This window comes from Rattus norvegicus, chromosome 1 (assembly GCF_021556685.1).
Source record: "Rattus norvegicus strain SHRSP/BbbUtx chromosome 1, alternate assembly SHRSP_T2T, whole genome shotgun sequence".
In the NCBI taxonomy this organism is placed as follows: Eukaryota; Metazoa; Chordata; class Mammalia; order Rodentia; family Muridae; genus Rattus; species Rattus norvegicus.
The window spans coordinates 240,757,354-240,784,472 of NC_141534.1; the positions used below are offsets into that span (position 1 = coordinate 240,757,354).

Here is a 27,119-nt window from a genome sequence, read left to right on the forward strand (position 1 = left end):
AGAAGAGTTTAGAACGTTGAATGCTGGACAAGAATGAATGTCAGAAAAGTTTCATTATTCTCATCGTCTCTCTCGTAATTTAGTAATTGCCTTTTCAAGTTGAGGTTCCAACTGGAGCATCCCGGATGACCTGAGAGTTTGTGGGACTTTAAGGGGCGACCTGAGCTGGCTGGTCAGCTTCCGAGCATCCTGCCGGAATTCTGCCACCTAGTGTTCGCTCTTGAGAATCGCACATACCCAGCAAGGACTGGTTTAGTACCATTTTGGTTTAGACTTTGAAATGAGATGGGAAGCTGAGCTTACAGCACTGCACAGACGGCTCAGCCCTCATCAGAAGCCTTTGTGTGCTGCAGCTCAGAGGTAGGTGCTTGCTTGGCATGCATGAGGCCCAGGATGCAACGCTCCCACTCAACAAACATGTGCGAGGATCTGATATCATCCTAGTTCTGGACGCCCCCCGCCCCTAATATGATAGGTCTTCAGATTGCAGCGTAGTCTGTAATCTTAGGATTCTCCCCTTTGATTTCTTCAATTGAAGCCGTGTCCCATGTTGTCAGTCACCGACCACCCGGGTACTAGGCATGTATTTCTGTGCTAGTGTTATCAGTGAACAAGTCACGTGGACACAGGGCGGGCGCCGATCCTTTTCTGTTTTTTTTTTTTTTTTTTCTTTTTTTTTCTTTTTTCTTTTTTTCGGAGCTGGGGACCGAACCCAGGGCCTTGTGCTCTCTAGGCAAACGCTCTACCGCTGAGCTAAATCCCCAACCCCCCGCCGATCCTTTTCTATGCAGAGTTTTTGATCCTCACACTAATCGTTCACAGCAGAGTAAGCTGCCGGTAAGTGTTGGCACGGAAGCTGTGGGATTGGAGTCCTGGAGGTCAGCTTCCAACCCCATGTTGTTAGAAGGTGCTTTCCTTATGTTCCGTGGAGTTCAGGGAAGGGAGAATCGCATCCAGTCTGCAGGGTGCTGATCTGCACAGATCGCAGTGCACTAGTGAGGAACTCCAAGGCACCGATAATGCCTGGGTGTCAACGTTAAGGAAGAAATAAAAACACTTCCCCTTGGAGTGGTTTACACCAGAGTGCGGATTTGCATTTTCTAGTTCATGCTCCCTGACCTCCATTTTCTGTCTGTGTCTTGCATGAGTCTGAGTCTGGGTCTGCCTGAAGGATGTCTTGTGAACCTGTGTGTCCGTGTCCGTGTGTGTCCGTGTCCGTGTGTGTGTGTCTGTGTCCATGTCTGTGTGTGTGTCCATGTGTGTGTGTGTGTCCATGTGTGTGTGTATGTGTGTGTCCGTGTCCATGTGTGTGTGTATGTGTGTGTCCGTGTCCGTGTGTGTGTCTGTGTCCATGTGTGTGTGTGTGTCCATGTGTGTGTGTGTGTCCATGTGTGTGTGTGTGTGTGTGTCCGTGTCCATGTGTGTGTGTATGTGTGTGTCCGTGTCCGTGTGTGTGTCTGTGTCCATGTGTGTGTGTGTGTCCATGTGTGTGTGTATGTGTGTGTCCGTGTCCGTGTGTGTGTATGTGCGTGTATGTGTCCGTGTGTGTGTCTGTGTCCATGTGTGTGTGTGTGTGTCCATGTGTGTGTGTATGTGTGTGTGTCCGTGTCCGTGTGTGTGTATGTGCGTGTATGTGTCCGTGCGTGTGTGTGTGTGTGTGTGTGTGTGTGTGTGTGTGTGTGATCTGTCTTTAACAAAGGGTTTGTATTGTAAAGCGCAGAAAGCATCACATGGGGGAAGGAATGTTGTACTTTACAGAAATCTTTAACAGAGTTTTACAGGGCTTAGGTCGCTGGCTCCAACTCTCCCAACGGACCCAGATAACAAATATCATTGTTTATCCACCAGTGCCCATAGATGGGTGGTAGGTTTTAGGAAGTTTGCTTTCAACTTATATATTTGCTGCTATCAGCGAATTGATACACATGCATTGTCCTGGGTCAGGAGCATGCAAGAGCATGATTTAGGATTGCAGCTATCCATTAACTTAGGTGATTATGTGGGAAACTCAAGGCAAGTAGGGTTGGCCGATCCATTGTTCTCTTCAAGGCAGGTTAAACAATCAGGCTGAGAACACAGTAGGCTAGCAGTCTTAAGTGACCTCAGGGTACATCATTAACTTTGCCTGTGAGGTTCAGCAAAAGTTCTGGTCTCTTAGGAGGTAAGAGCTATTTTCAGAATATGCCAGTGACAGCCGGAAGTGTTTCTTCAACCTGAAGTTTTCTAGAACTGTCCATGTTCTAGAAAGCTGGACACTGGACTATGTGAGACTCGGCAGCCATTCTGTAGCTGTGAGGCAAGGGAGAGGGCCTGAGTCTTTTTTTGCGACGCTCCTTTTTGCCAGTCTTCCCCAGCTGCCCACACTCAGCTTCCCCCTCAGTCACTTTGCTTGATTAACTCAGCTTCCTGTCAACAAGCTAGGGTCATCTGGGAAGAGAGAACCTCAACCGACAAAATGCCCTCACAAGATTAGTTTGTAGGCAAGTGTGTGGGCCACTTGATACGGGAGGACCTAGCCCGCTGTGGACATCCGCCCTCAGCAGGTGTCCTGGGTTGTATAAGAAAGCGTTTTTCACAAGACATGGGGAGAAAACCATTAAGCAATGTTCCTCCATGATCTCTGTTCTGCCTCTATCCGAGGCCTATTTCTGGGCGATGGACTGTAACCCTTAAGCCAAACAAGGCCTTTCCTTCCTAGGCTGCTTGTGGTTGTGTTGTTTATCACAGTAATAGGAAGCAAACTAAGACATTGTGTTACTTCACTGACAGTCCCTAATCACAGTATGGGGCCAGAGCCTTGCTCTGTGACATTTGGACACTCCAGTTACAAAGAGAGTGCACACTCAGATGTTTCCAACCCCTTTGTAGCAAACCCACAGTGGCAGTGAGAGAGTGGGGAACTCACTAACAGCCAGGGACCCGTAGGTTTGTAAGTCTGACCGCTGGACTGGAGCGAGACTGGGAATTCACTGGGGCCCAGACACAGCATTTGCACTACAGAAATCCTAGGGCATTTGGTTGAAGTGCCTGTTCATGTGGGGACCCTGGGGTGCACAAAGGACTCCATTGAAAGGTTCTAGGCACATAGGAACGAAAAGCCCTAGCCTACTGGGGTTCGATTCCAAATTGAGACGTAGATAGACACCATCAGACAGGCAGCATTGCTGAGCTGCTTCTCTGGGCAAAGAATGCTATACAGACACAGAGGTCTGACTTAGGAGGAATTCATGATGAGCCTCAAAGGCTGACACATTTAGGGATCCAGTGGCTGCGGACACTCGAGGACTTGGTAGCATGAGCCAGGCTCACATCACAAAGGCATATGAAATGCAGCGATGAGCCATTCAGGAGCCAGACACACTCAGCTGTTAGTTTGGAAGCCCAGCACTGTCATCGGTGGACTAGGTGCCACCTGCCTCTCCATCACTAACCGGATGTTAGTGTCACTTCCCTAAGACTTCAGGGTGGCTGCAGCCATCACTTCCCTAGTGCTACTGTTCACTGTAAGCTAGGGAGGCCTTGTCTTCTCTGTCACTTCATCCTTCAGGAGGGACCACTGCAGGAGATTGTCACCGTCCACACTTACAGGTGACTAGAATTGTAATTGGGTTATGTATTTCTGCCCCAAATCATCTCAAGTGTGAAGGAAATAGAAAGCCATGGACAATTTGTACAGAGCGTGGTGTTTTAGCTAGGGTTTCCATTGCTATGAACAGACATGACCAAGGTGACTCTTATAAGGACATTTATTTGGGGCTGGTTTACAGGTTCAAAGGTTCAGCCCATTATCATCAAGGTGGGAGCACGGCAGCATCTAGGCAGGCATGGTGCGGGAGGAGCTGGGAGTTCTACATCTTGTTCCAAAGGCAAACAGGAGAAGACTGGCTCATGGGCAGCCTAGGAGGAGGGTCTCAAAACTCACCCTCATGTTGACACACTTCCTCCAACAAAGCCACACCTCCTAATGATGCCACTCCCCGAGCCAAGCACATTCAAACCACCACATGCGGTTCTTCCAAGTTGAGTCTCAGAAGAAAGAGGAGAGGGAGGCACAGGCTGCTGTGTGAGCACCCAGCATGACCTGTGCTGAAGGAACCACGCACAAGGGAACATGCTTCAAAGTCACAAGGGACATTGAACGAGAACACATGAGGGTGGAGGAAATGAGTGGTGGGTCTACTGACCCAGTGCAGCCTTCTAAACTCAGCTTTCACCTCTACTTCCATCCACTCCTCTAGGTTGTAATGGCCACACTCTATGTCTCTCCTAAGTCTCTTCAGCACCGTGTGTGTGTGTGTGTGTGTGTGTGTGTGTGTGTGTGTGTGTGTGTGTATATATATATATATATATATATAAAGATTTTTTTCATTTATTATATATAAGTACACTGTAGCTGTCTTCAGACACACCAGGAGAGGGCATCAGATCCCATTACAGATGGTTGTGAGCCACCATGTGGTTGCTGGGATTGAACTCAGGACCTCTGGAAGAGCAGTCAGTGCTCTTAACCACTGAGCCATCTCTCCAGCCCTTCAGCACCTTCTTTGCCTGGAACATTCTTTCTCATATAGTGTTGGTTTCTCCCTTCCCTTCCCTTCCCTTCCCTTCCCTTCCCTTCCCTTCCCTTCCCTTCCCTTCCCTTCCCTTCCCTCCCCTCATGCTCCCCTCCCCTCCCTCCCTTCCTCCCTCCCTCCCTCCCTCCCTCCCTCCTTTCTTTCTTTCTTTCATTCATTCCTAATCTCCTTTGCTCTGGTCTCACTCTTTCTAATAGGTCTACCCTATTGAAGACTGTTCAATACTGCTACCAATACCTCGTTCAACCCTGGGTAGTCAGGCAAGGCTTTGCCATTGCAGGTGGGAATCATAACCGTGCATGTCAGGATGAGATTTGAAGATCTATTGTCACTGAAAGGGGTGGAGGTCCTTCAGTAGATGGAGCAGGTTGCGTGTATGTGTGCAGCCGAGGCATGTCAACATGTTATGCCTGACGTGGACAATAATCAAGCCCACGGTTTACCTAATATATATGGTTTTTGGTTTTTTGCCATAATAGTTTGCTTGAATAACCACAGGATGTTACAGAACCCGGAATTGCCACAAGAGGTCAAAGGACATCAGCGTGAAGGAAAACCATTGTGTGTAATAGTAGAAGCTTGGAACCTAGAAAGATGGGTAAGAAACCATTTTTGGAAAGTGATTCATTCATGGTCATGTAGGGGCTCTAAACATCCTTCCCCACCAAATTAGAGAGTTCTACATACAATACAATACAATACAATACAATACAATACAATACAATACAATACAATACAGACAACCACCTTTAAACTTTCTCATTTATCTAAAAGTAGAAATGTCCAAGGAGTGAGGAGTGTAAATTCCTCTTCATGGTGGCTTCTACTCTCAGGAGGAGGACAAGAGAGAGCAAGCTTACTATAGCTTCTCTGTAGGGATTTTGTGATTTTTAAAAGGACCACACTTCATAAGAACATTATTTCAAACTTTTTAGACATGCCTTTGCTTTCCTTAAGAAACTTATTTGTGAATGGCGACTCATGCCTTTAGTCCCAGTACTCAGGAAGCATAGGCAGGAAAATCTCTGAGTTTGAAGGCAGCCTAGTTTACAGAGCGAGTTCCAGGATAGCCAGGGGTGCACAGAGAAATCTTGTCTTGAAAAACCAAGAAATGAACAGAAAAAAAAGATCATTGAACAAAACTGCTAGTTTATTTCATATAAATGTTTATACACTGCCATTGATAGAACAGGCCAAAAAGCTTTTCCAACCAAATGAACTCATTCTTTTCCTTCTCTCTCTCTTTTTTTTAAAAGATTTATTCATTTATTATATATAAGTACACTGTAGCTGTCTTCAGATACACCAGAAGAGAGAATCGGATCTCTTTACAGATGGTTGTGAGCCACCATGTGGTTGCTGGGAATTGAGCTCATGACCTCTGGAAGAGCAGTCGGGTGCTCTTAACCGCTGAGCCATCTCTCCAGCCCTCTTTTCCTTCTCTTTTGCTTTATGGGAATCTGTAAAAGAACAATTCGTATCTGTAAAGAAGAAATGAGTGATTCAGGGGAAAAGGGGCTGAGGAATTGACAGTCATAAGCTTTATTCTAAATTTCTAACGTCCTTCATCTCCTACCACTTTAAAAATATTCATGTCAATTCAAATTAGTCAAATTGGGCTGATGTTTTTTTTTTTTTTTTTTTTTTTTTTTTACTTTAGGACAAGTCAGTTTTACTTAAATCAGGACTGTCCAACAAAAACATTGTTAGCCATTCATGATCTGAATTTGGTGTATGAATTAAATTATGGTGTACACTAAAAACCATGAGACATTTGTAATAAATAAGGCAGTGGAATTACTCATTAGTAGCCTCTTTTTTAGATAAGCTATCAGGACTGCCCTTTCTCTCTTCTTAATTCCAGTGAAGATCAGTTTTGTTCCAGGGATGTACTTTTTGGGATTTTCCAAATACTCCATCAGGGCATCCTCTCCCCAGGTGACGCCTTTGTTCTTGCTGGCATTTGTGTAAGAGACTCCAGCAGCCTGGCCTGTTTTCCACCCAAACAGACCCTGGAGGTTTGGTCCAGTCTCATGCTTGCCTCCTTTTCCACAGTGTGACCCCGGGCGCACTTCTGAACAAAAATCTTCTTACCTTTTTCAACATCGCCCATTTAAAATTTGCTCTGGTCTGGTCAACACCACCAAATGTACAGATTCTTAGACAGATGTCTGAGTCTCTAGCCCAAGGACACGCCGACCCATGTCTATGTACTGTGTCAGTACCTGGGCTGATGTTTTTATAAAGCTGCCCAACCTTTCAAGGCAAATCACCTAGAGCTTCAAGGGTAAGCAAGACCTGGAAGGTCTTTGCTATAGATCTTGTTCAACCCCTCTGAGTCATCTCAACGGATGGTATGAGGCTTTGATTGCCAACACTTGAGAAGTTGCCCATAAGGGTGTGGTTTTATTTCTGGGTCTTCAGTTCTATTCCATTGATCAATCTGTCTGTCTCTGAACCAATACCATGCAGTTTTTTTCAAACTTCTTTTTTTTTAAAGATTTATTTATTTTACTTATATGTGAGTACACTGTAGCTGTCTTCAGACACTTCAGAAGAGAACATCCCATTGCAGATGGTTGTGAGCCACCATGTGGTTGCTGGGAATCGAACTCAGGACCTCTGGAAGAGCAGTCAGGGCTCTTAACCACTGAGCCATCTCTCCAGCCCTACCATGCAGTTTTTAATCACTATTGCTCTGTAGTACAGCATGAGGTCAGGGATGGTGATTTCCCCCAGAAGTTCTTCTATTGTTAAGAATTATTTTCGCTATTCTGGGTTTTTTGTTTTTCCATATGAAATTGAGAATTGCTTTTCCCATGCCTTTGAAGAATTGTGTTGGAATTTTGATGGGGATTGCATTGAATCTGTAGATTGCTTTTGGTAAGATGGCCATTTTTACTATGTTAATCCTACAAATCCATGAGCATGGGAGATCTCTCCATTTTCTGAGGACTTCTATTTCTTTCTTGAGAGACTTGAAGTTCTTGTCATACAGATCTTTCATTTGTTTGGTTAGAGTTACTTCAAGATATTTTATATTATTTGTGATTATTGTGACGCGTGCTGTTTCCCTATTCTCTTTCTCAACTTGTTTATCATTTGAAAAAAGGAAGGCTACTGATTTTTGAGTTAATTTTATATCCTACCACTTTGCTGAAGTTGTTTATCAGCTGTAGAAGTTCTTTGGTAAATTTCTTGGGGTTGTTTATGTATAATATCATATCGTCTGCAAGTAGTGAGACCTTGACTTCTTTGTCAATTTGTATCTCTTTGATCTCTTTTTGTTGTCTGATTGATCTGGTTAGAACTTTGAGCACTATATTGAATAGACATGGGGAGAGTGGACAGCCTTGTCTTGTCCCTGATTTTAGTGGGATTGCTTCAAGTATCTCTCCATTTAATTTGATATTGGCTGTTGGTTTGCTGTTTATTGCTTTTATTATATTTAGGTATGCACTTTGAATTCCTGATTTTTCTAATACTTTTAACATGAAGGCAAATGCCTTTTCAGCATGTAATGAGATGATCATGTGATTTTTTTTTCTTTGAGTGATGACTCTAAGATCAGGGCTCCAGGCTTTCCTTTCCAATGCTCGCTCTTTCTGCTTTTGTATTTTTGGTTGTGAGCCTTAACAGCTGAGCTATCTCTCCAGCCCTCTTTGTTTCTTGAAGCACAGAGTCGTGAGCTTCATTATGGCATTTCTTACTGACCCTTGTCCATCCTTTCTCTCCCAGGTCCTTAGCCCCCACCTGCACCCTCCTTCCCCTGTAGTCTCCTCTCCCCCTCCTTCCCCTGTAGTCTCCCTTCCCACTCCTTCCCCTGTAGTCTCCCCTCCCCCCCTTCCCCTGTAGTCTCCCCTCCCCCTCCTTCCCCTGTAGTCTCCCCTCCCCCTCCTTCCCCTGTAGTCTCCCCTCCCCCTCCTTCCCCTGTAGTCTCCCCTCCCCCTCCTTCCCCTGTAGTCTCCCCTCCCCCTCCTTCCCCTGTAGTCTCCCCTCCCCCTCCTTCCCCTGTAGTCTCCCCTCCCCCTCCGTCCTCTGTAGTCTCCCCTCCCCCTCCTTCCCTTGTAGTCTCCCCTCCCCCTCCTTCCCCTGTAGTCTCCCCTCCCCTCCTTCCCCTGTAGTCTCCCCTCCCCCTCCATCCCTTAAAGTCTCCCCTCCCCCTCCTTCCCCTGTAGTCTCCCCTCCCCCTCCTTCCCCTGTAGTCTCCCCTCCCCCTCCATCCCTTAAAGTCTCCCCTCCCGCTCCTTCCCCTGTAGTCTTCCCTCCCCCTCCTTCCTCTGTAGTCTCCCCTCCCCCTCCTTCCTCTGTAGTCTCCCCTCCCCCTCCTTCCCCTGTAGTCTCCCCTCCCCCTCCTTCCCCTGTAGTCTCCCCTCCCCCTCCATCCCTTAAAGTCTCCCCTCCCCCTCCTTCCCCTGTAGTCTTCTCTCCCCCTCCTTCCTCTGTAGTCTCCCCTCCCCCTCCTTCCCCTGTAGTCTCCCCTCCCCCTCCTTCCCCTGTAGTCTCCCCTCCCCCTCCTTCCCCTGTAGTCTCCCCTCCCCCTCCTCCCCCTGTAGTCTCCCCTCCCCCTCCATCCCTTAAAGTCTCCTCTTCCTTTCTTTCCCCTGTAGTCCTCTCCACATTCATGTCACATGCATTCTATTAGCCAGGTTTTCATCCCTACCCACTTCCTCAAAACCTAATTTCCCCTCTATCCCCGTCTCCTTTCGAGTTTCATGCTATATACTCACCCCCACATATATGCACACATATAAAAATTAAAATCTAAGATCTGTATTTATCTTTCTGAGTGTTGTGTTTTATAAAAAGATAAGGAGAGAGGGGATATGTTTGGTAGACGTGTAGTCAGGTATGGGGGAAGGGGTTGCATCGGCGGGCCCATGCTGAGGCATCCCTTCCCCCTGAGGCACCAGTCACACGATGGTACAGTATAGAATAGAGTTTACTCAGGACATGGGCAGGAGAGTTGAGAGAGTAGTAGAGACAGAGAAAGGAAGAGAAAGAAAAGTAGAGGATTAGAGGTCTGCTATGAGCAAGTGGGTAGAGAGGGGAGGGGAGTGGGGAGAGGGGGAAGGGCGAGAGGACAGAGTGGGAACAAGAAGGCAAGAGCAAGAGAGTGCAGAGGGGGCAAGCAGCCCTTTTTATAGTGAGTCAGGTACACCTGGCTGTTGCCAGGTAACTGTGGGTGGAGCTTAGACAAAATGCTAACATTGAGTCTGGGCTACCTTAATAATAACTTCCAGATTCATTTATCTTCTTGCAAATTTCATAATTTTGATTTTATGTTTGACTGGATAAAATTCCATTGTATATGTGGGTGAGATGGAATCTCAAGATAATTTTAACTTGCATTGGATAAATGGCTTAGGCCATCAAACATTTTAAAAATTACTGGCCATTTGTGTTTCTTCTTTTGAGAACCATTTGTTCTGTTTGGTTGCTTATTTATTGAATAGCACTTTTGCTATTCTAGGGTTTATGGCTCAAAAATTTTTATCTAGATATGAACTCCTTGTCTGAAGCAATAACTAGAATTCTTTCCCCTCCCCACCTTCTTTCTTTCTGAGGTCTTCTCACTATGTAGCCCTGGCTTGCCAGGAACTCCCTATGTAGACCAGGGTAGCCTTGGATTAACAGAGATCTGTCTGCCTCTGTTTTCTGAGCGCTGGGATTAAAGGTGTGCACTGAAGGACCCTAGTTCTTACTGAAGCATAAGATCTATTAGGAGGCTTGGCCTGGTAGAAAGTAGGTAGGTTATGAGGACCCTAAGAGCTTTCGCCAGCTTTACACCTTGCCCAAAGAATTTAGAATAACACCCTGCTCCAGGAAATGAGCTAACCTCAAAGAGGGAAGGGCCCTTAGCAAGTCCCCCATCCTCGTGCCCAAGATATCTCACCATTGAGGAATGTAAGGGTCAATGTGCATCATCAAGGATCAACTCATGCTGTTGCCAAAGGCTGTCCTCCACAAGTGTATAAAAAGTGTGTGCTTTTGCTACTCAGGGTCGCCTCTGTCCTGATCACAGGGCCACCCCAGCGTGCTGGATCATTAAACCTTTTGCTTGATTGCATCTCTCTCCGTCTCTGTGTTTTCATGAGTGGGAGCTCCCGGACATAGGGCTCATCAAGTCCTACATGCACCACCACACCAGTCTGTCTTCTCCTGCATTGTGAAAGCCTTTTAATGCACTTTCAAGTGTCGACTCTTGGGTTATTTCCTGTGTTATTGGAATCCTTTTTAGAAAGGTTTTCTTTTAAGATAAACAAAATAGCCATTCCTATATCTCAACGTGTTTTTATTTTAACAGTCTCTGTGATCTAGGCTGTTTTTTAGAATTACTGTCTTTATTTTATGTGTGTGGGTGTCTTGCCTGTGTGCTATGTCTGTGTACTGTGTATATGCAGTTTCCTGAAGAGGGCAACTTCCAGGGGACTGGAGTTACAGGTGGTTGCCATGTGGATGCTGGGACTAGAACCTGGGTCCCATGGAAGAGCAGCCAGTGCTCTTAAGTTCAGTCATCTCTCCAACCCCAACTTCTGGTGGTTTTGTTTTGTTTTGTCTGTTTGTTTGCTTTCAGCTTTTGAGATAGGATCTCATTTTATTGAAAACCCCTCCTCTTTGCAGAATTGTTTGAAGATTAAAGAAGAAAAAAACTCTGGAGGCTTAGCACTGGGATGGATTCAAAGACGATTTCACAGTGGCCTTTTACTTCTGGTTCCTACTAGAAAGCTTACTCCCAGAGTGTTCTCAACTTTGGAAAGACCCTCTGTTCTCACCTTTCAGCTAATCCTCACAAGACCTGCTCCCCAAGTTCATGCCTGCACCCAGCTCACACCTGCTCCCCCAGTTGACACCTATACTTCCCAGTTCACACCTATACTCCCCAGCTCACACTTGCACCCACTCACACTGCACCCCTAGTTCACACCTGCATCTAAGCTCACACTGCACCTCCAGTTCATAATGCACCCCACCTTCACTCCTAGTTCACGCCTGCACCCCAGTTCACACCTGCACCCTCAGTTCACTCCTGTACTTCCCAGCATATACATATACCCCATTTCACACCTGCAACCCCATTTCATGCCTGCACCCCAGTTCACACTTGTAACCCAATTTACATCTGCACCCCAGTTCTCAACGCACCTCAGCTCAGCTCACACCTGCATCCCTGCTCACACCTGTACCCCCAACTCATGCATGCACCCCAGTTTGCACCTGTACGTCCCAGTTCACACCCACATACCCGGTTCACATCTGCGCCCCAGTTCACACCTGCACCCCAGTTCACACCTGTACCCCCAGCTCACAATGTGTTCCAGATCATGCCTGTACCCTCAGTTCACACCAGAACCCCATTTCATGTCTGCACCCCAATTCACCATGGCACCCCAGTTCACACCTGCATCCCCAGTTCACACCAATGATAGAGTGTCACAGTAATGTCAAGCCCCAACAGATCACATTACTGAGTTGAAGGAAGGCAGGCATTTGGGGCACATGGTTGCAACCTCACAGCAGCCCTTAGTGCTCTCCCTATCCTCTTCAGAGTCCCAAGAGATACATACTTCAGTTTAAGGTCTCTGTTCTCCCCACTGAGGGGTTTTAACTGGGTACAGAGGAAGGTATAGCACTCCAGCTTTCCTCTGCAATGTATCTGAGCACACTGCCATGTTCTTCCCTGTACGGTGGCCATGCTTCTGTTGACAGCAGTGACAGAGGTCTGCAGTTCATTTCCCTTGGACCGTTTCATTCCCAGGTACCTGAGCCCGAAGACCTCAGGTCACAGCAGTGAGCTCTGCATGTCTGTAGTTGCCAGGCAGCTTTTGGTGTTGACTGTTGTCCCCATAGCTCTGCTTGGCCAGGCTACAACAGTGGATTAGTGACCACTCGGCTAATGTAGGTCTGTCTGTGACCCACTCAGGTTGCTGCTACCAAACTCCATCAGGGCCAGGTGGTGGTGGTAAACTCCTTTAATCCTAGCACTTGGGAGGCAGAGGGAGACAGATCTCTGAATTCAAGGCCAGCCTGGTCTACAGAGTGAGTTCTAGGACAGCAAGGGCTACACAGAGACACTCTGTCTTAGAAAAACCAGTCCTCCCTCAAAACAAAACAAAACAAAACAAAAAAACACAAACAAAAAAAAAAAACCAAAGCAAAAAAGAAAAACCATGCAAACAAACAACCCCCAAACCTCATACAAACCAACCAACAAAACTCCATCAAGAAAACTTCCTGCCAGGAACCTAAATTTTTAAGAGTTCTTCTCATCCCCAGAGCTTAGAAAAATGCTTTATTGAAGCTAAATTTGTGTGAACAATATGACTTATGCTAAAGTCCTCATGTCCTTCCAGGAGTCTGGGATTTTGGCACATGCTATGCAGGTGTCTGCTGAAGTGTTTGATCTTCCTCGTCATCGTGACTGGATTTCAAGACATTCTGGGTATGTCTTTGAGGGAGTTTCCGGAGAGGTTTAGTTGAAGGAAGACCTATACTGAGTGGAGGTGACACCACCCTACTGGCTGGGGTCCCACAGTGAATAAAACAGAGAAAAGAAAGAAGACATCAGAGGTCCTAAGTTCAGTTCCCAGCAACCACATGGTGGCTCACAACCATCTGTGATGGGATCTGATGTCTCTTCTGGTGTGTCTGAAGACAGTACAGTGTACTTACATATATAAAATAAATAAATCTAAAAAGTAGAAGGAGAAAAAGGAAGAGGAGGGGGGAGAAGAGGAAGAAGGGATAGCATCCATCACAATGGGAGGGCACAGTAGTGGGAGACAGCCGTCCACACTATATCCAGGGATCGCAAACAGAAAGAGCAGCCAGTGCTCTTGATCAGACTGATTTTATTTCTTCTTGAGCTGCAAGCCAAAGTCAACACTTCTTCTTTTTTTTTTAAAGATTTATTTATTTATTGTATATGAGTACACTGTAGCTGTCTTCAGACACACCAGAAGAGGGCATCGGATCTCATTACAGATGGTTGTGAGCCACCATGTGGTTGCTGGGATTTGAACTCAGGACCTCTGGAAGAGCAGTCAGTGCTCTTAACTGTTGAGCCATCTCTCCAGCCCAACACTTCTTCTTTAAGTTGTTTTTAAAACCAGTATGTTGTCACAACGCCTCTGAATGGCGTTATATCAATAAACTCTGTGGACACCTAGACTAATGACTTTCCCCAGGGTACAGTTTTTGCTTTTGCATGTTTCTCAGTTTCTTATTGGGGAAATGGAGTGAAACCTTCTAACTACACAGGGAAGGGCTCTCAGAAGTGGCTTCCTGGTTTCCTTTAGACTTCACCCTGTGTACTATTTCCCATTGCTCATTTTGTTTTTTATCCTTTTATAAATTATGTCCACAAATATTATACACATTGAATCATGTACATACTTCTGTGGGTCCCAGAACTTAGAGATGAAGGTGATGTCCTGTGCACCATTTCAGGGTGTTGCAAGAATTAAATGATACATTGCCCCCAAATTAAACGGCAAGGAAAGACATATATTAGATACTTAATTGTAAATGCTCTCCACACACTTTGGCCTATTGCAGTTCTCAGTATGGTCAGAAGATGGCAGGGTTGACCCGTAGCATTCCGTGAAGCACACTAACCAAGTTTGTGCACTGACCCCGTACCGTGCCTCCCAGAGCCAATACAGAGCTGCATATGAGGACAAAAATCCTTCCTTTCCACTGTTCTATGGCTCCTTAAACAAAGGAATCAATACAGAACACGGGTAAGTATTTCTTCATCAGTCCACTTAGGCACTTCCATGTGTCTTCTGCCTTCCATCCCAGGGAGCAATCTTCTTTGACTTACAATGGTTAATGCTTTTCTTGGGAGCAGAGGGAATAATCATCCCCTTACGATGATTCTCAGGTTGCTGAATGCTCTCTTTAAGCCCATTTTACAGGCAGACAATGGAGATTAATAGAGAAGTCCTTTTCTGTGTCATAATTTCTCAGGTAATAATAGATTCTTTTTTTTTTTTTTTATAGTTTCGTGCCTTGTTTTATTGACTTTCGTTTTGCCTACAGCTCTACTTGCGTGCTCAGATCTCAAATTGGGTCTGAGGTTTTTTTTTTTTTTTTTTTTTTTTTTAACTTGAGTATTTCTTATATACATTTTGAGTGTTATTCCCTTTCCCGGTTGTTTCTGGGCAAACATCCGCCTAATCCCTCCCCCTCCCCTTCTGTATGGGTGTTCCCCTCCCCATCCTCCCCCCATTGCCGCCCTCCCCCCAACAATCTAGTTCACTGGGGGTTCAGTCTTGGCAGGACCCAGGGCTTCCCCTTTCACTGGTGCTCTTACTAGGATATTCATTGCTACCTATGAGGTCAGAGTCCAGGGTCAGTCCATGTATAGTCTTTAGGTAGTGGCTTAGTCCCTGGAAGCTCTGGTTGCTTGGCATTGTTGTTCATATGGGGTCTCAAGCCCCTTCAAGCTCTTCCAGTTCTTTCTCTGATTCCTTCAATAGGGGACCTATTCTCAGTTCAGTGGTTTGCTGCTGGCATTCGCCTCTGTATTTGCTGTATTCTGGCTGTGTCTCTCAGGAGCGATCTACATCCGGCTCCTGTCTGCCTGCACTTCTTTGCTCATCCATCTTGTCTAATTGGGTGGCTGTATATGCATGGGCCACATGTGGGGCAGGCTCTGAATGGGTGTTCCTTCCGTGTCTGTTTAAATCTTTCCCTCTCTATTCCCTGCCAAGGGTATTCTTGTTCCCCTTTTAAAGAAGGAGTGAAGCATTCACATTTTGATCATCCATCTTGAGTTTCATGTGTTCTGTGCATCTAGGGCAATTCAAAGCATTTGGGCTAATAGCCACTTATCAATGAGTGCATACCATGTGTGTTTTTCTGTGATTGGGTTACCTCACTCAGGATGATATTTTCCAGTTCCAACCATTTGCCTACGAATTTCATAAACTCGTTGTTTTTGATAGCTGAGTAATATTCCATTGTGTAGATGTACCACATTTTCTGTATCCATTCCTCTGTTGAAGGGCATCTGGGTTCTTTCCAGCTTCTGGCTATTATAAATAAGGCTGCGATGAACATAGTGGAGCACGTGACTTTTTTATATGTTGGGGCATCTTTTGGGTATATGCCCAAGAGAGGTATAGCTGGGTCCTCAGGCAGTTCAATGTCCAATTTTCTGAGGAACCTCCAGACTGATTTCCAGAATGGTTGTACCAGTCTGCAACCCCACCAACAATGGAGGAGTGTTCCTCTTTCTCCGCATCCTCGACAGCATCTGCTGTCACCTGAGTTTTTGATCTTAGCCATTCTCACTGGTGTGAGGTGAAATCTCAGGGTTGTTTTGATTTGCATTTCCCTTATGACTAAAGATGTTGAACATTTCTTTAGGTGTTTCTCAGCCATTCGGCATTCCTCAGCTGTGAATTCTTTGTTTAGCTCTGAACTCCATTTTTTAATAGGGTTATTTGTCTCCCTGTGGTCTAACTTCTTGAGTTCTTTGTATATTTTGGATATAAGGCCTCTATCTGTTGTAGGATTGGTAAAGATCTTTTCCCAATCTGTTGGTTGCCGTTTTGTCCTAACCACAGTGTCCTTTGCCTTACAGAAGCTTTGCAGTTTTATGAGATCCAATTTGTCGATTCTTGATCTTAGAGCATAAGCCATTGGTGTTTTGTTCAGGAAGTTTTCTCCAGTGCCCATGTGTTCGAGATGCTTCCCCACTTTTTCTTCTACTAGTTTGTGTGTATCTGGTTTGATGTGGAGGTCCTTGATCCACTTGGACTTAAGCTTTGTACAGGGTGATAAGCATGGATCGATCTGCATTCTTCTGCATGTTGACCTCCAGTTGAACCAGCACCATTTGCTGAAAATGCTATCTTTTTTCCATTTGATGGTTTTGGCTCCTTTGTAAAAAATCAAGTGCCCATAGGTGTGTGGGTTCATTTCTGGGTCTTCAATTCTGTTCCATTGGTCTATCTGTCTGTCTCTGTACCAATACCATGCAGTTTTTATCACTATTGCTCTGTAATACTGCTTGAGTTCAGGGATAGTGATTCCCCCTGAAGTCCTTTTATTGTTGAGGATAGTTTTAGCTATCCTGGGTTTTTTGTTATTCCAGATGAATTTGCAAATTGTTCTGTCTAACTCTTTGAGGAATTGGATTGGTATTTTGATGGGGATTGCATTGAATCTGTAGATCGCTTTTGGTAGAATGGCCATTTTTACTATATTAATCCTGCCAATCCATGAGCATGGGAGATCTTTCCATTTTCTGAGGTCTTCTTCAATTTCTTTCTTCAGAGTCTTGAAGTTAATAGATTCATTTTATAGCCCTGGGTGAGGCTGAGGAGGTGACTTGGCTTGCAAGTGCTTTCCTCATAAGCATTAGGAGATGAGTTAAGTTTCCCAGACCCCACTCCCCATTGCCACTCAGAAGAAGACAGGTATGGAAGCATGAGTCTGTAACCCAGGTGATGCCTAAATGGAAGATGGACAGGCAGATGCCTGGAAACTCCTTGGCCAGCTAGCCTGGCCTTTATGGTGGCTTGTTCAGGCCAGGGAGAGAGCCTGTCTTTGGTCAAAGATGAAGAACCCTTGAATACCGATCAAAGTTATCTTCTGACCTCCACAGGTGAGTCATGAGTACGTGTGCCTCCCACCCAAGTGCACACACAGACACATGCATACACTAAATAAATGGATACTTATAGCTAGAGAACTAGAGCCATGATCCTCACTATCACAAAGGCCAACGAACAGAGAGAGGAACCACATCTTTACATTGCTGTTCTTCTGGAGCCTGCAATCTGAGACAGGAGCAGGCTAATACCCTGAAAACTGCTTTACATCTCATCCATAGCCAGGAGACATGCCCACAGGTCCTTGGCTGCATTCTAGTCTGTCAAGTTGTCAATCAACACTGACTACTGATGCTTTGCTAAGGGATTGTCTTTAAAGTACTAACTAATTCCATCGATCAGTTCTGCTGTCTGCCTTTCTCTGCCAGAAAAACTTCTTGTTCTGTAGGCAATGATTAGTGCAGAGACTGGTAACAGGCCCGAATGCTGAGAACAAGTGGCTGCTGAGTGCTTGACCTAGCTGAGGGGTGTGTGTGTGTGTGTGTGTGTGTGTGTGTATGTTGGGGGGTGGGGGTGGGGAACAGAGATGAAGGTAGTCAGCTGTGGAGAGCTTTTGGGGCCCTTTGGCAGGAATTTGACATTGAGTCTGGACAAGGAAGTAGGCTTAAAGTAGGAATTTGACATTGGCCCAGGCAGGAATCTGATTTTGGGCTAGAACAAAGAAGTAGGCTTCAGGCAAGGATTGACTTTGGGCTAGGACAATACTTTGGGAAGTAGGCTCAGAAATCTTAGTCATCTTGATAAGCCTCTAGAAACAGTGATCTTGAGACTTTGTTTATTGCCTTGCTTGTTCCTTGACTGTGTTTATTGTCTTGCTTGTTCCTTAACCTAGAACTGACCTTATTATCTGAATATAATTAAAATGGTATAAAAGCAGATTAGGAAAAAATAAACCCACCTCAGCCTCAGAACTGGCTGGGTGTCTAGTTGTCTTTTTTTTTTTTCCCCTTTTTAATCTTCACTCCTGCCCTGGAGATCCTGTTGACTGACTGAGCTGGCTTTGTCAAATGGATATAGAAAATGTGGTACATCTACACAGTGGAGTACTACTCAGCTATCAAAAACAATGACTTCATGAAATTCGTAGGCAAGTGGTTGGAGCTAGAAAATATCATCCCAAGCGAGGTAACCCAGACACAAAAGAATTTATTAGCTGTTTTTATTTCTTCTTTTGAGAGCTCTTTTCTCAGGTCCATACCCGATTTTAAAATTGGTTTCTCCCTGTTAGTCTTTTAAATTCCTTGAATATTCTATAAATTAATCCTCTGTCAGATATGAAGATTTTTCTCCCACTCCATGGGCTGCCTCTTCACTTGTTAGTTTTGGTTGCTGTACAGAAGTATTTTATTTGATGGGTTCTATTTATTGATATTGCCAGTCATATTTCCTGAGTAACTGGAGTCCTGTTCTGAAAGCTTTTACTTTACCTACATGTTGACATGTACTTTGTACCTTTTCCTCTAGGAGTTACCGAATTTCATATTGAAAGGTAAAAGTTGGGTTGGGGATTTAGCTCAGTGGTAGAGCGCTTGCCTAGGAAGCGCAAAGCCCTGGGTTCAGTCCCCAGCTCCAAAAAAAAAGAAGCAAAAAAAAGAAAGGTAAAAGTTTTAAAGTTGCCCCCTAGACACAAAGTTTAGAGCAGAAGAAAAAAAACAGGTTAGGCCCCAGAATTGTATGTTCCAGGAAGCCTCTCCTAGGGCTATAGAATGGGTAATTACATCGGCTGGCTCAACAGCTTTCTCCCAGAAACTAGCTGACCATAAATCTTAGAGAACAATCTTGAAAAGCAGGAAGCAACTTCTCCTAGGAACTAGCGGACCATGAAGTTAAACCATCTTGAAAAGCAGGAGACAGCTTCTCCTAGGAAACAATCTTGAGAAACAGAGTTTCTCCTAGGACGCCATCCCTGCCTCCTCGGGTTGTGGTTTCTCCCTTTAAATACCCTTTCTCCCAGCCTCTCGGGGTCGAACTCCACTGTCCCTGCGTGGGATATGAATCTTGACCCCAGTGCACTGGCTACTATCGATAAACCTCAGGTGATTACAGCAAGGATGGTCTTGTGTGAGTTCTTGGGGGGTCGCGGCGTCATCCCGAGACTTGAGTGAGGGTCTCCCCACTCTAGGGGTCTTTCAATATATTGTGCTGAGGTCTTTTATTTTTGTCTGGAGTTGATGGTTTTGGTTAGCGTGAACAATGAGGATCAAGTTTCATTCTTCTGTTTGCTGAAATCTAGTTTTTATAGCTCCATTTGTGAAGAAGTTTTCTTTTTTTCCATCAGTGTGAACTTTTAACATCCTTGTCAAAAATCATGTGATTCTAGTGTGACAGGCTTATATCTTGGTTCACTATTCTGTATTGTTAATTTATGTATTTGTGTTTGGCCAGTACCATGCTGTTTTGGTTACTACAGCTCTGTAATGTAATCTCATGTGCTGATACTTCTAGCAGTATTGATTGTTTTTGTTGAAGATTGCTTTGGCTATCTGAAGTCTTCTGTGCTTTCATATGAATCTTAGGATTACAATTTTACAATTGCACCTTTTTTAAAATATAAAATTTGTTCGTTTTTTTTTAATGTATGTGAGTACATTGTCACTGTCTTCAGACACACCAGAAGGGGGCATTATAGATGGTTGTGAGCCATCATGTGGGTACTGGGAACTGAACTCAGGACCTCTGGAAGAGCAGCCGGTGCTCTTAACCACTGAGCCATCTCTCTCTCAACTGCACATTTTTTTGTTGTAAAAATTTTAGAGAACATTTTATTTTTTGGGATTATAATATAACAACATAATTACATAATATGATGTAATATAATTACATAATAACACAATATACATATGTTACATAATGGAATATAATTGCATAATTACATTATATAATGTAAAACAATTACATGATTTCCTCCTTCTTTTCCTCTCTCAGAACCTTCTCTATAACTGCTCTTATTCACTGGAACATCATTCCAGCCCCTCCCTATGTATAATAGTATCTGAAATTTTTGTTATATCTTGTGGTTACTTTTATCAGTTTCATAATTCTCTATATTAAATTTAACCAGTTTAGATCATTAGCTTCTAAATGGCACCAGAGTGCTGAACCTTTTCATAGGAGAGAAACTGCATTTTACATATACACTCACAGTGGGGGTGTACAATGTATGAAAAGTTGTAGACTTACCCAAGTGCTACGCATTCGTGTGCATACAAGAGAATGTTCTCACACAGACTCTGCACTACAGAAGGAGAATATCTGTTAAGTCTCCAGTGAGAGGTTTCAGACATTCATGATTCAGTTAGTCCAATAATGCTATGGTAAATGCTGTGAATTTACATAAATGCTACCTAAATGTCCTGAGAAGATATAGGTGAAAGGGAGACCATACAAATGATGCTGAATGATATTGGAGGATGTTTTTAAATTCTCATAAAGAAGGAGACTTGAACTAATTAGTGAATTAGTGAAAGCCTAAGTACTCAACGGGCCATGGTATTTTTCTGAGCGTAGAAAGAAAGGCCAGTGCACCTGTGTGGCAGTGCACCTGTGTGGCAGTGCACCTGTGTGGCAGTGCACCTGTGTGGCAGTGCACCTGTGTGGCAGTGCACCTGTGTGGCAGTGCACCTGTGTGGCAGTGCACCTGTGTGGCAGTGCACCTGTGTGGCATCTACCTGGGGCATTGCTGTGATCACTCTGTTTCTTCCAGTCTTGCTTGCCTGTGACTGCTTAAGGTGCTGAATACAACCTGTACAGTTCAGTTTTGTGTGTGTGTGTGTGTGTGTGTGTGTGTGTGTGTGTGTGTGAAAGTCTTATCATCTCCCTTTTTCTTTTCTTCTTATTTATCTATCCGTGTCTATCTGTCTCCTATGTATGTATGTATATATGTATGTATGTATGTATGTATGTATGTATGTATGTATGTATGTATGAATGAGATAGGGCCTCTTTTTATAGTCCAGGCTGTTCTGGAACTCATTGTGTAGACCAGACTGGCCTTGAACTCACAGAGATCTGCCTGTCTCCTATTCCAGGGTCAAGGGTGTGTACCACCATCCATCCCCACTCTTATCTTTTTCATTCATACTCACCTCACACCTTTCACCTGTCCAAGTGTCTAAGCCTGGAACATCTTTTGCTCTGCCCTAAGACCCATTTTCCTAATATGTTCTTCAGCTAAATACATCCTGGCTGTGCTTAGGATTTCAATTATTTTATTGTTCGGTTTGGTATTTCTCTTCCACTGCTTTTGTGGCATCTTCTGCCTATTTTGGTTGACTAGAATCTTCAGGTATTTTTTTGTCAATGTTAATTAGTCAGCCCCTTCTAAGGATTTTGTTTCAGTTAGTGAGAGTTTCTGATCCTCTCCTTTCTGCTCTACCTCTCACATCAGTGACCTTTGTGTTTCAAAGGTGTCACCCTCTGCCTGATGACCTGTTAGGCTTGCTCTGTAACCTTGCAGACAAGACAGGATGAGTAATGCCCCTGGTTATGGAGACAGATGAAAGTGTTGCTGCTTGTTGGAAGGCTCTCAATACTGTTGAGAGAAGCAGATGCCCTTGCCAAGAGATGTCACTGTGCTAGAACTGTACCTTGGGAGTGGAGGGACAGGGGCAGGACAAGGAGAATGAATATCTGAGAGGGCTCAACGCTCCTCATATGATCTCACTGCCTGTGGCAATGGGGCAGGCCTTTGCTGTCAAACCTTCAAAGCTTCCCTGTACTCCAGTCACCCCGGGTTAGATCTATGTCAATGGGTAGGCATGGTCTCCTCTTGTGGGCAGATGTGATCCCTCCTAGTTCACGGGAATAGGGACTTAGGAACCCACGGCACAACTCAGAAGCTGTGGTGGTGTTACTTGTCTTTACTGAAGGGGTCTGCAACGTCTTTAACTTCACTGCGTTCTTTTAAGATGGAAACTTAGAGGGATGCAAGACAGAGAGCGTGTGGACATAAGATGGGTATAAAGGGCGCCCTGACGAGAAGAGCACCTCTGTCTGCTGTCTCTCGAACCGCAGCTATTCCCCACTGAACAGCAACGCACATCAAAATCATTCTTCCACGGCCACAAAAACATTCTGAAGTCACCTCTACATGAGCCAAAAGGGGCATTTTATATAAATGGAACCATGCCCCTGTCCTGTGAGGCATGAACATTTGCCACCATTTTACAAAGTACAAAAACTCCCTTTCCATGTTGCTTTTGTCCTAAATAGAATTGAGATCCTCGACCACAGAGTGCTCAGCTTCTTACTAGTGCCTCTACAGAGTAGTTTCTCTTTTTAAACTTATCTCTAAAGAGCCCCTAGGACAAAGGCAAGTCCCACAAAAATCTTTTGAGAATCTGTAGCTGAGAAGCCCCAATATAAATCACTATACACAATATCCTTGCTGTAGCAGGCGGGGGAAAGAAGGACTAACATCCCAAGTTAAACAGCTTTTTAAACTTTGAGTATACATGTGTTCTTAATGATCTCTGCTTAGAGGACATGAACCTGTAGAAAGAGATTGAAGCTCAAAATCTTACTTGTTTTAGATGCAAAAATGAAAGTTCAGCCAGAATACATGGTCTGTCTAAACTTTCAGGCATGGGTCAAAATCAAGTCTTCTGATCCTAGGTCTCAGGCCGGACCTTTCAAGTGGTCTCTACGATGGCCCGGTCACTCTGGAGAAGGTGAAGTCGCCATCTTCATAGGCTGTCCCTGTCAGGGACCCAACAAGTGTACATGTCACGTCATAGCCGAGGTTCACCGAAGAAGGGATGGAGTATGTAAGTCGGAAGAACTCGGCCACAGTAACTAAACCAGGAATATCAGAGTTTGGATCATACCTTAGCAAAGAGATGATGAGCGGGCAGTTTTCATGTAGGGTTGAGAGGCCATTGTCTTTGTAGCCTGTTGGGGTAAGGTGGACTTACCAGAAGGAAGCAGTGTCACAAAGGTCCTAGGATCCAGAATACACACCTTGTCTGTGCATAAGCAGCTGATAATGTATGCAGAAAAGGAGCTCTTGTGACATAATAGTCCTATGAAAGACTGGAGGAGGGCTGGAGAGATCAGTGGTTAAGAGCATTCACTGTTCGTCCAGAGGTCCTGAGTTCAAATCTCAGCAAACACATGGTGGCTCACAGTCATCTATAATGAGATCTGATGCCCTCTTCTGGTGTGTCTGAAGACAGCTACAGTGTACTCATATATAATCAATAAATAAATCTCTAGGAAAGACTGGAGGGAAGGCTGTTCATGTGAATAGCACTTAGCTCTGTAGTTAGCTGAAAGGTTGACAGCCCATTTAGGAATGGTAGGGCCAGGGTCTGAAGGGCAGTTTCCTGACCCTGGGACTAAGTACACACAGAAGCAAAAAATACAGACATTATGATCAAAGGCAGCACCACCAGTTGACCTAGTGTCCTCTATTGATCTTACCTCTGTCACTGCACCAGAATCAGGGGGAAGCTCTATCTACTAAAAATAATGAAGAAACACAAGAAGACTGAAGAGTCATACGACAAGATGCCTTCTGCCTTTTCTGTGGCCAGAAACAATAGACATTTGCTCTAACCAGGTGGCGTTTACCATCCTGAACAGTTTCCCAAGCACAGGAATATGTCAAGAGAAAGTAAGGAAACTGGGCCCTTCATAAACACAAGTCTGATTGGAAGGGACCTGGAATGGTGTCTCAGTCCTACTTGTGGTGTTTGGTGACCTCCACTACATCACCCCCAGACTCTGTATGAAGCTCTCACAGGGGGTTCCTTAAATTCTTCAAGCTAACGTGGCTTTTCCACACCAGCTGCTGTATTTGGATTTAGGATACCTCCAAAGGTTCTGGTAGTAAAGACTTAGTATTCAGCCTGTGGCAGTACTGCCAGCAATTAAGAGCACTGACTGCTCTTCCAGAGGTCCTGAGTTCAAATCCCAGCAACCACAGGGTGGCTCACAACCATCAATAATGAGATCCGATGCCCTCTTCTGGTGTGTCTGAAGACAGCGACAGTGCACTTATATATAATAAGTAAATAAATCTTTAAAAAGGAGAGAGAAAGCTGGAGCAGGGTAAGTGGTTTTAGGAAGCTGGAGGAACATTTCTAGGTAGGCTGTGGGAAGCTGGTCTTTCCCTCTTTCTCTCTGGTTGTCAGATAAGCTGCCTTCTGTTTTAAGTCTTTATATGGGACATGGCCTCATCACAGGCACAGGAACAAGAGGGGCAACTGTTCATTCCTCTTTATAAGTCAGTTATTTCATGCATTTTCTTGGAGCAGGGAAAAGCACAGTGACACAGGAAAACAGCTACATTGTAGTTCAGGGGCTGGCGAGATGGCCCAGTGGGCGGGTGGAGGGTGCTTGCCACAAATCTGATCTCATGCATTTGATTGCCAGTGCCCATACGGGGGAATAAAAGACTCCTACAAACTGTCCAGTGTCCTCTGGCTTCTATGTAGACCATGGTGTGAATATGTGCACACACACATGCATGCATACAGGCACACAAGCACACACAAATCAATGAGAAAAACAAATGTATTTCAGAACATACTGCATTGTACTTCATAAATGTATTGTGCCATATCTACTATAGCATCCCGATCGGCCAATGAAAGAAGACCATTGACCCACAGGATGTTCGCCGTCTTCTTTCCCTAACTGCTCTTCACTGCCTTGGTTTCCAGCTCCATTGAGTGGCCTTAGACTCTCAAGTCAGAAACTTGTATATAAATTTCTCATTTTTTGTCATTTCACATCGAGCCAGGTCCCGAGCTCAACCATTTACATTTCTTAGATGTTTCTCAAATTCGGTCCACCTTGAGTCAACTGGCCACTCTCATCCATCACTTAGATGATCATGAAGTTTTCTGTTTCTGCTGTAGTATCCAGTTCTGTATCTACTTTGTCTTTTTCCTCACCACAGACAGAACAAATCTTACAAATTAAAAAAAAAAAGACATCTTCCTTTTGCAGGAGGAGGGTGTTTCTCTGAAGACCTTGAAGAACATCTGAAGTCTTTAATCCCGCAGTTTATAAGCTCTTTGGTGATTGGCGGATATTTTGTCCCTTGTCTGGTGGATCTCCCAGTTTGAGTCCATAGGGACATCATAGTGTTGAGGCATTTTTTCCTTTTCAATCCACAACCCAGGCTATTCACACTTTGAAATGTGAGGAAAACTGAATCTTAAGGGATGATGGATAGTCTTTGAGAATCACACATCTTTTTTATAGTCCTTTTTGAAATCCCCTTCTTTTTGAAATCATCTTAATCTCACACAAGTTGAGAAATTATTACAGAAAATTCTTGGGGGGCTGGAGAGATGGCTCAGTGGTTAAGAGCACTGACTGTTCTTCCAGAGGTCCCGAGTTCAAATCCCAGCAACCACATGGTGGCTCACAACCATCTGTGATGAGATCTGATGCCTCTTCTGGTGTGTCTGAAGACAGCTACATGTACTTATATAATAAATAAATAGATCTTAATAAAAAAGAAAATTCTCATTGTTCTGTCATATATCATTAATCATAGGTTCTAATATACAACGTGGGACAAATATCAAGACTATAAAATGGGTTGGGATGATAAAATAATAAGAAATGGATTTTGGGGAAGTAATTATTTATGTGCCTCTTGTACTTGGTATTTAGTCCTATGAAACTTAAAAAAAATAATCATAGGCTTACGTAGCAATCACAGTCAAGATACAGAGTTGTTTCCTCATCAATAAAATGTTCTGATCGTATACCTTTAAACTTACACCATCCAGAGATCTATGTCAACCAATAATTTGTCCTCTATGGATTTAATTTAATCATTTCATAGAGTAATACAGTTTATAAGCACTTGAAATAGAGCTTCTTTAATTTAGCATAGGACTCACGAGATTTGTCCTTCATTGCATGAATAAGTAATTTACTATTTTTTTCTTAGAGTTTTCTGTTATAGGACACATCAGCTTCTCATTCACAGATGAAGGAAGATTGGGTTGCTTTAAATATTTTGGGCTACAAAACAGAAGCTTCCAAGTACATGGTACACACAGAGAATATTACCTTGCTTCAAAAGAGAATGAAATCATGTGACGATGAAATTGGAAGACAGTATCCTAAAAATAATGAACCCATATGATAATTATTGCATAATTTCAACCATATGCCCCATCTAAAACATTTAACTTCTTAGAGGCAGAAAATAGAATGGCCATTGTCAGTAATGATAAGGAGGGGAGACTTGGGTAGTTATTGTTTAATGTGTAGAATTTTAGTTTGAGATGATGAAGTATTGTTGGAGATGGGTTCTGTCAAAATCATAAATGTTCTTACTGACTTACACATTTAACAATGGTCAAAATGATATGTTTTACCATTTTGTACCAATGTGGTACATTTTACTACAATAAAAAATGGCTAAAATACAATGCATTATAATCAATACAAACAAACACACCTTAAGGTAAGAGAACCAAGTAGAACTGCTTTAGTTAATATGGCAGTAAGTTTCTCAGGGACAAGGCTCTTTGAATTAGAAGAGGAAAAGCCTGAGAGAAGAACACTAAAGATTCAGGATAGCCCAGGCTGCAGATGATAGTGTGGAGTCTAGAAGTGTTCTTGACAGAAGCTGGATCTCTGCTGTCCCTTAGAGTGTATGCATGCGTGTGTGTGTGTGTGTGTGTGTGTGTGTGTGTGTGTGTGTGTAGAGGAAGTGTGCGCAGAGTGTATACATGCTTGGGTATGTGTGTTTGTGTATGGTAAGCAAGGAAATTGACATGATTAACCACTTGAACCTACTTACTAGGGCAACTTAGTCATGAGAATTAGCAAAGTGGATGTCAGCTGAAGGGGAGATGGTGCTGTATTAAGGTAGACAGCCCTGGTGTACTCACTGGAGGCCTCTGGGGAATCCTCCTAAGGAGTGCATAATACAGCCCCAAAGAGGGTT

The 27,119-nt window shown here is 44.1% G+C and overlaps 1 protein-coding gene and 1 pseudogene across 1 annotated transcript; one reads left to right on the top strand and one right to left on the bottom strand.

Moving 5' to 3' along the window:
- The first annotated feature begins 273 nt into the window (after nt 1–273).
- On the top strand, nt 274–25,680 carry LOC147997095 (uncharacterized). The gene is made up of 6 exons (XM_087609212.1): nt 274–360; nt 5,073–5,172; nt 12,929–13,017; nt 14,133–14,317; nt 22,814–22,965; nt 23,638–25,680. The coding sequence occupies exons 1-4, from the start codon at nt 281–283 to the stop codon at nt 14,179–14,181; spliced, it is 318 nt and encodes a 105-aa protein (XP_087465338.1). The 5' UTR covers nt 274–280; the 3' UTR covers nt 14,182–14,317; nt 22,814–22,965; nt 23,638–25,680.
- Cycs-ps1 (cytochrome c, somatic, pseudogene 1) lies at nt 5,334–6,687 on the bottom strand (annotated as a pseudogene).
- Nucleotides 25,681–27,119: the final 1,439 nt, after the last annotated feature.

What these genes read in the sequence shown, in the direction of transcription:
- LOC147997095 (XM_087609212.1), top strand. Translation starts at nt 281, where the DNA reads ATGAGATGGGAAGCTGAGCTTACAGCACTGCACAGACGGCTCAGCCCT. An exon ending in TTGTGTGCTGCAGCTCAGAG is followed by an intron (nt 361 to 5,072) that starts GTAGGTGCTTGC and finishes GAATAACCACAG; the next exon opens with GATGTTACAGAACCCGGAAT. An exon ending in TGGATTTCAAGACATTCTGG is followed by an intron (nt 13,018 to 14,132) that starts GTATGTCTTTGA and finishes GGCCTATTGCAG; the next exon opens with TTCTCAGTATGGTCAGAAGA.